This window comes from Centrocercus urophasianus, unplaced genomic scaffold, assembly GCF_019232065.1.
Source record: "Centrocercus urophasianus isolate 14NV4802_14NV808 unplaced genomic scaffold, USGS_Curo_1.0 seq_11, whole genome shotgun sequence".
NCBI classification, from domain to species: Eukaryota; Metazoa; Chordata; class Aves; order Galliformes; family Phasianidae; genus Centrocercus; species Centrocercus urophasianus.
Genome location: NW_024884253.1, coordinates 31133713 through 31146179, shown reverse-complemented (window position 1 = coordinate 31146179; position 12467 = coordinate 31133713). Strand labels below are relative to the sequence as shown.

The 12467-nt window shown below is 37.6% G+C and overlaps 1 protein-coding gene across 7 annotated transcripts in view; it reads right to left on the bottom strand.

The window, feature by feature from the left end:
* The window catches only part of NCOA2 (nuclear receptor coactivator 2), a 189172-nt gene that overhangs the window by 71140 nt on the left and 105565 nt on the right, over positions 1-12467 (bottom strand). For all 7 annotated transcript variants that reach the window (XM_042808607.1, XM_042808606.1, XM_042808605.1 and 4 more), the window contains 2 exons: positions 7459-7560; positions 6400-6572 (listed from right to left, as the gene is read on the bottom strand). In XM_042808607.1, coding sequence (XP_042664541.1) covers positions 6400-6572; positions 7459-7541 — 256 coding nt within the window. In that variant the 5' untranslated portion in view covers positions 7542-7560. The remainder of the gene's footprint in view (positions 1-6399; positions 6573-7458; positions 7561-12467) is intronic.

Genomic DNA, 12467 nt, shown 5'->3' with positions numbered 1-12467 from the left:
AGTCACTGCAGGCTCTCAGCCTGCTCATGTGCCTATAACTGTGTAAGAGGAGGTCCCACGAAGCCTCTGTGGGGGAATAGCTCCTCTCCTACTTTGACAGCCTGGCCAAATCGAAAACACGGCTCACTGCATAATTGCTAATGCCAGGGGAAGGGAAGGAACAGGAACTTGCGGCCACAATGAGGGCTGAGATGGGTGGAAGTAGCTCTTTCAACAGCTGCCTCATTTCCTGTGGATTAGTTTGTGCCCACATATCAACATCCTTAGGATCACTCTATTATTGCTCTTAGTGAGGAAAAAAACCCACCAAAAACCTAAATCTCCTACTCAGATGACAAATAAACAGTCTCATTAACTTTGAGGAACAAGGTCATATTTATTCTAAACAAGCGGATAAAATTCTAACCATGACTAAGGGAGCAAAAAATGACAACAATCCAATAAAATCTCATTATATGTATAGATGTTGTGCTGATTTCACAGTTTTGATTAACAGTCTGGTGATTATTTTTGCCCATTTTCCTGAAGCGATCCCAGTTTGATCCCAGTGTATACAAGCTACATGCCATAAGAGAGTCTTCAGATACTCTTACCATAAGTCATATTAGGGAAATCACAATACTGTTTACATAGAAAACGATTATAGTAACTATATAGGATAGTTTAAATGTTTTAACTTACGTGTAGACAAAGCCTATTTCAATGAGTCTGTGTGATTGGCAGCTCCACTGAAATAAGCAGACCTCAGGAAATTTCACACTTGGTGAATCTGCTGTCTAATGACTACATGTCTTCCAAGCCAGAAGAGAAACTGACATTTTGCATTACCTAAAAACAGTCTAAATTCTTCATTGAATCAGCAGTTCTCTGGAGGCATGCAAGTATTAAGTCAACATAACAGGATATTTAGCTGAAATGCATTACGATGTACAGAGGAAGATCAAAGCCATTTTCAGCACATCACTCTCAGCTGTTGGTAGTGGAGACAGCAAAACAAATTCAGTAATAGATTTTTTTTTGTAAATGTTCTGCATAAATTGCTTCACTTCACTGTACAAATTCCTCTGACACTTAATTCAGCCTTAGAATCCTATCAAACTGAAAGCACAGCGTATATAACCAATAATAGCCATGCAGAATTCCTTCAAAAGATTCCTAAAGTATAAAATAAGGTATACGATAGCATCAATTTTAAATCTCCTAACATCTCAAATACAACAAACTTAGAATAATCACTAAGTATAGTACAAGTGACTATCTGAAATACTTTCAAAACGAACAGACAAAAAAAACCAACAAAAAAATGTAGTACACATATGCTCTCCTAAAAGCCTGATTTTGTAAGATATTAACACAAAAAATTTTAAACCTACAAGTGGGCCCACTGACTTAACAGGGATTACTCATGCTTTGCAGTTGCTTAAACATCCTGTGAAGCACGAATCTAAATTCAGATCTGATAAATTCAAAGTAACAGCAGCAAAAGTAACATCTCATTACACCTTTAAGACCACGCTGTTTTCCTTTAGCAAGCAATTTTACGTGCATACTGGTGCTGCAGGTCACAAAGAATATCTGCTGGAGCAAACCCGCGATTACAAAGTAGTTCTGCTATAGGGAAGCAAAAACTGGTTGTGCTATCATAGGTGAAATCAGCGAAATAAAGTGTATATGATTAACAACAAGCTTTTTTTTTTTTTTTTTTTTTTTTTTAGATTCATACATCCCATTGCTCCTACATGTCTCTTTCCATCAACTAATATTCCTTCCCCCTGTGGCGTTCAGCTTTCACATCGTGATTCGTTCTGTTCAAGGTCTGTCTTGGTAACGCTATTCTGAAAACAAGATCTGACAACTCAAAAGTATAAATTAACAGCTGGACTGATAATCATCACCCTAATATATCCCTGTACTACTGAAAGCCTGATACACAGCACACGAAGTCTTCTCAGAAACCAGCTGGGCTCCGCAGGAAAACAGAGTTGGGAGATCAAATTGCATTTGGAGACACTTTGGTACAGTAGGTTACATCCCACTGAGAACGAATCTAAATAACCCAAGTGCACGTCATTGTTAAAAAGGCTTCTGAAAAAAGAAAGGCTTGAAAAATAGGGGAAAAATAAGAGATGCAGATCTGGAATTTAATAACAGGTACTCAGGTCAATTGAGGAAAAAACCCTCGCAGTGTGCTTGAGGGGAGGCCATGTTCTCCAGCACTCCCACCAGAGGGGTCACAGAAACACAGCTTCACTAGAGACACTGCTGAAGGAGCTTGAGATGTCTTCATGTCCTCTGTCACCCAGCACACTTCTGATACCCAGAGAAGAAGGTAAGAGCACAACTAGATAATGAAGATAAAGAGGTTTCAAAGACTGAGCCAGGAGATGTTCAAGCAGTGAAATATAATGAATAGTCTCTATTTCATAATGTGAGCTATTTACCTGCTGACACCGATGTTAGCGTGATAGATAAACGAGCTTTAAACTCAGGGCAAAGGTTTAATTTTGATACAGTGCTTAATAAAGGAAAAAAAAATCAGCTAAAGGAGGATGTAGCAACCTAAAACAATAATGAGAAAGAAAAATAAGGGGAGAGTCAATCAGAGGATACGATTCAAGGAAAGGGCGTACCATAGGTATGAAACCAACAAGATCACTGTGAAGCAGTTCAACTGATTATATGACAGCTAATTATAGCTTCTGGGTTACTTGGCTAATAAAGGAACGCTTATCCCCAGAGGTCTTCACACTTCCCTAAAACAAGCCCTTTAAATTAACCATGCACAGATACGAATTTAATCTGCTTGTATACATGTGAACACCAGGCTGTTTTTTAAAAAGTAAAATTCTCAAATCTCCAATAGAAACATCAAATTAAGATTTACACGAATTGAGCTTCTTTTTCATCTTTATGCTGAAAACACATTTTTTAATTTCCACTGGATGACAACAAATGTGTATGAGATCGCTGTATGATAATATGGTAAGAGATCCCAGAAGAAAATTAAGCTTTCTTTTATTTTTTTAAGAAATTTATCTTACTATAGTAACTATAGTAAGTTGTGTATGTATGTAGTGTATGTTGTATGTAAGTGTATGTTGTATGTATAGTACTTAGTATAGTACTTACTTATACTTACTTACTTAGTTACTATAGTAACTAAGTACTATGAACACTTCAGAATCCAGATTAAAAACTGCAAGCAATGGTTACATCTTCTAAATATCTTTAATTCATCTAGTGAACTCAGTTACATGCATATATTTATAACTTTGCTTCCAAACTGAAATAAAATGAATCTTTAACATACCACAACTAAAGAATCTTTGAAGTGTATACTGTGAGAAATGATATAATGATAACGGATAATGTGTTGTAAATACATATTTGCATATAAAATATATCCAGAAAATAAAATATTAAATTGCACAGTATTTCCACAGCAAAAAATCTATTACTTTTTTCAGCTGCTAGCCCAGAAATCTTGACATGGGAAATGAATCCCAGTCTGTACTCTTTCTTTCCTCGCTTTCATTCCTAGAACCTAGAATAAAGCCTCCTTGTCAAATCCCAGTGGCAGCTATAAAACTTGTTGCCTTCAGTGGCTTTACAAGGTATTTATAAATGACTGTGCTTTTGTAAGTAATTAAACCTTAATGTGTGATTCTATTTATAGACAGAAGAAAATGTATTGGAGAATTTTTAGTATTTATTTACAAAGTCCAAGCTCTTCAATAAAACTTCTAAATAATAAAACTGAAACAAGTTTTTACTACTTTACTTTTGTCTTTGAACAAAGACCCACTGTGCAAAAACTGAGCAACCCCAATTTGCCCACGTCTGGGCAGAACCTCTCAGGACATTCAGAACCTTCAATGTAAGTTTTCTCCTACAGGTATTCAGTGTAATGTTGAAATAAAATAAATATATATATATACATATCTTTTAAAAAGGAAAAATATCTTAAATGTAAGACATTATTTTTATACCTGACTCTCATGGCACTTTATGTAAGTATAGTATTATATTTGTTATTTTGCCTTAGAAAGACCTACTATCTAACATAATGCAGCGTTTCACCATTGTAAAGGTCTTCAATTGCACAGTGTGCAGAATCACAGAATGGCCAGGGTTGGAAGGGACCTCAAGGATCATGAATCTCCAGCCCCCTGCCACACGCAGGGCCACCAACCTCCACATTCAATACCAGACCAGGCTGCCCAGGGCCCCATCCAACCTGGCCTTGAACACCTCCAGGGACGGGGCATCCACAACCTCTCTGGCAGCCTGTTCCAGCACCTCACCACTCTCTCTGTAAAGAACTTCCCCCTGACATCCAACCTAAATCTTCCCTCCTTCAACTTAACGCCATTTCTCCTTGTCCTGCTGTTATCTACCCTTTCAAAGAAGATACCTAGGCAGTGGAAAAGCCACCAGAAAGACTTCCAACAGCCTAGAACTTATATATTCATCATTCAAACACATCAAGAGCAGGATCCCTACATGAAGTGATAAAATCTCTGCAAAACATGACAGTAATAGCAATATTTTCATAATTTCTTCAATACATTTCTTTGGTTAGGTTGTGAACAACAAATAATGTTTGTGAAGTTTGAAAGTTTACCATACGTGGCCTGCATTTGTTAACAAAGTGCCTGTTTCAAAACAATGTTGTATTTCAGAATACGCTGTCAGATGAATTTTTTCTTAAAAGGAAAATCGCTTTTCATTTACAATAACAACAAACAGATATAGCTTGTATATAGAAATTGATATCAATTATTTTAAGGGATTAATTTGAAATACAATAATCCTTGTTTCTAGACCCTAAGATGCTGTTGTGACCACTCTCAAGGCCTCAATGTTTTGCACTGCCCCTTAGAGAGGACTAAGGTCTACTTTACATCAGCTACAAATTCTACAGAATAATTTTACAGTTATCAGGCAGCCTAATTGTTCTCAGCTGAAGAATTCGGTGTAAAAGATCAACATCATAAAGAGTAGTTTAGTATCTTCAGTGTTCAATGGTTGCGATCTACACCTCCTAGTTGAAACAAACAGCATTCTTTGCTTTTACAACTTATCTTCACAATTTTACTATCAATTGTTTTTGCAGTAAAACGATATGTATTTAGAAAATGAAGTGTACCTTTTGTTTTGATACAATTCTGGCACTACTGTTAGCCCATGACGAAACAAATAATGCGGATATAATCAGGTCTGATGTGTGAACATTTTGTAACTATACAACAACCACTTTTAGGATACTAATTAATCAAACACTGACACGTCACAGACTCTGAAGCAATTTGACTCTTTGCATTTTCCATTTAACTTTGAATAGGCTTGTATCTGGAACTACAGATCTACTTATCTACCTGTTTTAGAAATAAATCCACGCCTAAATTATGTAAGAGATAATCTCCAGTTTTATAAATTCACAAATACAACATGGAAAAGGAACCACTATTTACTTATGGAAACCACAGGATACTGAAAAAGTGAGAGATGTTTGAAAGTGAAAAAAAGTGAAAGTGTTTGAAAACCAAAGGAATTACTTTAAATACAGCTTATAAAGAAATTCCAATCTTCTTTTAAATTAAAAGAAAACCAATATGCACACACTTTGAAGAACTTGAACCGGTCCCAAACACCTGCAGCGCTATTCATGCCTGTCCAGATAGACCTGTGCCATCAAAAACACTTCAAAAAATTTTAAGTTCCTAAAAATTTTTTTTTTTGCTTTAAATAGGAAATATAACAAAAGAAAAAAAAATACAAAACTAATCTTCTAGACAAAGAACAGGAAGAAAACTGTCACGTTCTCTGGTTTACATTTATAACAGGACCCTATCTAGAGATTAGAATAGCTCCAGATCTATTGTAGTTCAGGAAGTGATGTCAGAATTTAGGGGACACAGACCATTTAGGTCACAATATCTATTCATATGAACAAAAGAAAACAAGAGAGGGAATGCAGAATACTTTCACATCCCATGCTCTCCTGGATTATTCTTATTTCATGTGGAATCATCATCCACGTAAAAGTATATCAGTTCTCTTTTTTCCCCACAAACTCATCCTGCTAATTCAACTTTTGTTCAAGTACAGCTGATTGCAATCACATTAGATGCACACATCAGTCTGACTGACCTTCTTTCCCTGTAGGCTATTTCTGAATTTTTAGTGAAGGTTACTTTTAAAATGCTGAACATGATGCTTAACACACTCCATCCATATTACATTATAATGCTTTTTACAATGATAAAAAAGTGCTTGGAAATTTGCTAAAGAAAGTCAGAAGAGACTGAGTTTGTAAAAAAAAAAAAATATATATATATATCTATTAGTAACAATAAGTACAGAAAATATTAATAGTCAATGAATTAGACTTCTTACCTTGTTCTTTTATCTGACGAATTTGCTTCACAGTTTCTTTCAAGATTGCACATTTGTCAGGTTTAAAGTTGAAGTTGTCAATATCATTAAAATTTGCAAAAATCAGCTCTGCAAGTTCTTCTATGTATTTATTCTCTTGCTCACGATTGCGTTTCTCAGTGCTTCTTTTAGGGCTGAGAGAGGAGCATAAAAATGTATTTAATGTCAGTTCAATTGCTTTCTGGTCAAAGATGATTTTAAATGGTTTGAAAGTAATCTAACAAAAACAGAAAGAACTGCCCTCTCTCACTACAAAACTAACACACGTTACTCAGACAGAAAGGTTTATTCTTGAAAAGCAAAGCAGCATTAAAAAAGACATTATTTATTTTTCCCTGTAGTCATGTTTTGTTTCAGAAGAGATTTGGGATATGAAGTTCAACACAAAAGATTAACTGGGGCAGTGGTCACATTTGAACATTTACAAGTCTGCTTCTTCATGTTGCTAAGAATCCAAGGAATACCAAGCAGTGACAATATAAGAGGAAATAAAACAGCTTAGAAAGTTAATTTAAAGAACTCACACTCCCTGCATCTCTTTCTGAAATTACACAAGAAGATCATAAGAAAATATGATAAATGAACAAGCAGTTACAGTTTAAAAATTATTCCAGTGTTGTTAATGTAAATTTTATGAAACTGTGAAATATTTTTCAATTTCCTGATGATGTACAAGAGAGGTGGAAAAAAACCTCTTAGGTTGGTAAGATGAGTGACCGAAGACTCTCTCCAGTGATCAGCCAAAAAAAGTTTTCACATAGCTAACATATGATCACCCAAATTGCATTGTATTTTAGCATTACAGTGGATTAGTAAAAACATAAAGAAAGAAATTTCAGGCCCCACCCTCCATCACAGAGTTACTGAGTGACACAGAATTACTGAATCAGTATGGTACTGATCCCTCCTAGCTAGAATAGCAATTCTGTCATTCTCAAAGGATTATGAAAAACAGGTGCTCATTTATCAACTTTTTCTAATTTGTTTTCTTTCAGTATCTTCAGACATAATTGGTCTAACCTGGGTCCAAGCTGATCAGGATCCTTGCGCTTTCTTGTCTCTGCCCTGGATGGGTCAGAGGTATTTTCTCCCATCCCACTCATCTTGAACACATATCAGCAACTGAAAAGAAGAAAACGGAGGGAAAGTGTTATGGTGGAAGTATCATGAGTTCCTCTGTGTTTCTAAGTTCCTTGTTCCATTCCCAACTCAAGTTTTTACTTTGCAAATCTATCACTTGAAATAAGAGTTTGAAAGGTACCAATAAAGATACCATGTTTATGATCCTACAAAAAGCTATGCAAAACTCATCCAGAATAAAATTTGTGGTGAGCAAGGAAAGCATTTTCATCTCTTCCACTGTCACCAATTCTGTAGGAGAAGATAAGTACATTTTGTGCCTGAGTTGCTGAATTTTCACGGCAATTTTGCAAGGTTGAGTGAGGAAATCCATAATGCCATACAACAAGAACAACAGAATTGAAATACATGAAATGAAACATGTATCACAGCTACACAAAAAGACAACACATACAGCTTTGGTTAAAAATCAAAACATGATGTTTGCACAACTGCATGTACAATATAGCAGAAACTGATCATCTGTCAACACTAGAGATCACTGAAGAACTGATAAATATTTTGCACAATTAATCTAACTCATAAGGAAAATAACCTGCCAATCTATCACGTGTTAAAACAACACAGGCTCATTACAAATTGTGTGATAAACAGCCCAGGGAAATCCTGCCCTGCTCCTGGCCCCTTTCGTCCTGTGTGCCTACAAACATGTGGAAGTTTACACATTTCTCAATAATTAGCAGTGTTTCAGAGATAGAAAACGCTAGAAGAAGAGCACAGGGAGATGATGTAGGTCATCAAAAAGACTGCGTAATGCAGAACCATTTGTCCAGCTCCATCCAGAACCATTCACCATTTGTCCAGTTGCTGCCAGATTTGCAAGTCTGATTGCAGAGCGACACTTCCAGACGTTTCAGAAAGCTTCTGTATTATTTAGGATGAGCAGAGAAATAACCATGAGGGCCATAACAGAGCAGGTGAGCATTTCTAGGAGGTGATTCATACCATGCTAAAAGGCATGCTGGAGGCACTCTTCCATGATCACTTCATGCTGTCATGAAGTGGAAATTTTGGTCAGATATCAAAATCAGTGGGTTCACCACCTCCTCCAAGCCATCATCTCTGCCAGCTCCCTTTCCTGTGCTGACCTTATCAGCCACACTGAACTTAATAAGTGAACTGATGTGGGTTGGAATTGCAGTATCCTCTTCTTCATTTCCTCTTTTCAGATGTTGGTATTAAAAGCGTTGGTTCATACTGTAAATCTTCGTTTTCCCAAGGTTCAGGCTGAATGAATGTAAGAGCACAAACAGTCTGAAGGCTGACATCTAGGCAGTTCTGCAGAGATACAGTCATAGTTGTAACTGTATACTGAAAAAGTTTCATCTATTAAGAAAAACAAAAACAAACAAAAAAACCAGAACAGTTTGAGGAGAAATTGGCGCTGTTTTTCTTGAAACTAATTGGACTTCATGAAAAAAATAGATCAACACTGAACAGTACAACTCCCAGTCAGCCTTGTACACGGTTGGTACCAGGTCCTGTTACAAAAATATCTGGATCGTCTTTTTCTTTAAAATATCTATACGTACATAAGTATACATCCATGTATGCACATACCATCAATCTGTTGAGAACAACCTACTTCAAGGCCTTCTTGCTCTGGTTCTGCAGCAATGGAAGAACATGGCTTAGTGGACAATTATGGTGGTAGGTGGGTGGTTGGTCTGGCTGATCTGAGATGTCTTTTCCAATCTCGTTGATTCTGCGATTCTATTTTCAGAGCAGACCTGAGCTCTCCAAGAGAAGACTTGCCATAACAAAGAGACAACCTGCATCTCATAGGGCATTCCCAGCACCACACTAAATCCCACTTTGCTGCAGAGAGCAAAGCATCCGCTGAAGCCTCCAATGCAACTTGTGACACACTCACTGCTCCTTGACAACCATGAATCTTATCTGATTTATAATCAGACGCCCATGTCAACCTTACTTACCTAAATGCAAAACTAGATGTATACATTTGTCTGGTTGGTAAAAAGCTAAGCACTTCCTTGAAAATAGGCGTTTGAATGAGTATGCAACAGTAGAGAACCAAGGAAAAGGAAATATACTCTTAAGAGTGAGTGCCAAATTCTGTACCTGGACAGGGCGACCCTGGTTGTATGTACAGTCTGGGGGATGAAATACTGAAGAACAGCCCCATGGAAAGGGATCTGGGGGAGGTTCTTGTTGAAGCCGTGTTGAATCTGAGTCAGCAGTGTGCTCTGTCAGCCAGGAATGCCAACCGTACCATCAGATGCAACAGGCCCAGCACTGCCACTGAGCGAGTGGAGGGGTTGTCCGGCTCTACACTGCGCTGTGCGGCTGCATCTCAAGCACTGGGGTGAGGAGTGGAGGGGCAGCGCTGAGCTCTGCTCTCTGGTGACAGCGACAGGACTCCAGGGAATAGCACAGAGCTGTGTCAGCGGAGGGGACTGGGCATTAGGAAAAGATTGTTCACATGTGAGTGTGATCGGGCACGGAACAGGCTCCCCAGAGCAGCGGTCACAGCACTGAGCTGCCAGAGTTCAAAGAGTGTTTGCTCAGTTACATAGTCTGATTTTTGAGTGGTGCTGTGTGGAGCCAGGAGTTGTACTCCTGATGATCACTGTGGGTCCCTTTCAACTCGCTATACTGTATGATTACATAAAGAAAATTGTGACAACAGTCACAGAAGTTGTGAGGAGCCCACAGTCCCAGACTCTCAGGATGGCCTCGCTTCGAAGACTAAATTTTTCGATCACCATTGTGAGAAAAAAAAAAACCAAAAACAGCAGCATGATGAAAGCTGTACATTCCAGAGATCATCTGATCTCCGAGCAAGTCTCAGACTGTGGTCTAAATTTCAGAAGAAAATTGGGTTGGGGAATTCCTTCATTTCTTGTGCTTCCCGAATATTACCTGAGAAATGCTGGGTGTTTTTATAAAGAAAAGCAAGCATGGAGGCTCACAAAAATCTGTCAAGCATTCCATCAAATTTAGGAGGCACACCTCCTTTCAGTCCCCTTCTGCCCCAGGGGAACAGGAACAGATATCCACAGTTATTCTATCTAATCTCTTGAGCTTCAAAAGGAGTTTATTTTTTGCTAGAATCCAACTTCTTCCAGTAGCTCCACCAGTATACAGCTAATTCTTCTTCCACCTATGACCATGCTGTTCTGTAGGAATTTCCTACCTCTCCAGTATCATCCTGTGGAGAACATGTTAAAATTAACGTCCCACCATAAACATCTGAACTTCTGTCTTTCTGTATTTAAAGCAAACAAAAGTGGTACCATTATTACAAAATTAACATCTTCTCCCCATGTTAAATGCAGGCAGTAATTCCAAGCAGTTTTTAGTTAATTATTTTTATTAATTTTTTTTTTTCTTTTTTCAAATTATCATTTTTTTAAATTTGCATTTACGGGCCAAAACATCTTTTTCTCAGCATCACTGCCAGTCTGTTCTTAGAATGAGTTACTTTTTCCTTTTTACTCATCATAAAGTTTTTCTGGAAATCTACCACCCACTACAAATGTCTTCTGCTCTCCTTACGTCTACACTAGAAATTGCATTCAATACCTCACACATCTCTATAAGCTCCACAGTTCCTGAATGTTAGGTGTCTGTCCTCCAGAGCAGAATGCAAAATCCCAAGCTAGGTGTCTTGAAAAGTGAAGAGCTAGATAGATGATACTAAGGCAATCTAAAAATAATCTCACAAGCCAAAATGAAAGTCACTTAGCACTATCCAGAATAGAGCACCAAAATCAAAAGGATGTGAACTCAAACATTTACTAGGAGTATAGATTCCTAGGGAAATCAGAATCTAGCTGGGGTAAATAAATTCCCACTGTTCTCTTGGGATTTAAAAGCCAAACTGCTGAATTGTCCTGAATTAGGACAAACGAGGAAGAATCACCTGTTAAAAAACATGGATAAATCTGCAGCACTGTCCTTCCATAATGCTAAGTACCAACTGCAACAGAGATGGAGATTCAGTTCCCTCTTTGCAGAGGGATTTCAAGCCTGTATTTTTTAATCATGCAGAACAGCCCCCTGAGGTGATAGGCTATCAGCTTGCTGGAGCTGAATATTTATGAAGGCAAATCAATTAATTAACTCTCAAAGTGCAGTAGGAATCTTTAAACGTATTCAACTCATAGGTAAGTAGTTTGTACATTGCTTTAAGAAGCAAGGGATTAAGGTTTGAGTCCCTTGAGCTGAGGAGGGCAGCCACCCCATCTTCCTTCTCAGCAATGACTCTAAAAGGTTGAGCAGAGCCAAAAAGGTGAGAATCTACGCCATTTCATCATTTGTTTTGAAACAAAAAACAAACAGAAAACAACCATAAAACAACAACAAAACACAGCTATTTAAGGTTGGTTTTTCTGTGTGTGAGCTAATTCATGTTCCAGATCTATGCATGCTAACCGATGAAGACTTCTGGGCAGTACAGCCGCCTCAGTAACTTCAATGTAGCAAAAGCAAGAAACTAAGGCCCCACTTTTTTTCAGAAAAGAGTATTTCTTTGGACATTTAGAACTACAGGAGCAGACATCTAGGAATTTTTCAAGTGAAAACAGTAAAAATCTAATGACTTTAGAATGTAAGGATCTAAACAAAAACAAACATTTGCGGGTCAAGATCAGCTAAACTGCTTGTAGCGGTTTTGAGGTGCTGCCCTCTCAATTAATTTACACATCCTTGAACTTTCTCGGTTCTTCAGTATTAGCAATAAACCCCTAACTATACTAATTTAGATATTAACAGGACGATACAGGAACTTTCAAGATTCTTCTAACCAATCGCCCTGAAACAAACAGAATAACTTTCTCAGACTACAAAATGCAGCTTCCAAACTGGAGGACTAAATTTTCCTAGGAAAGATGAAAATTCAAAACTGAAGCCACAGAGAAGCTGCA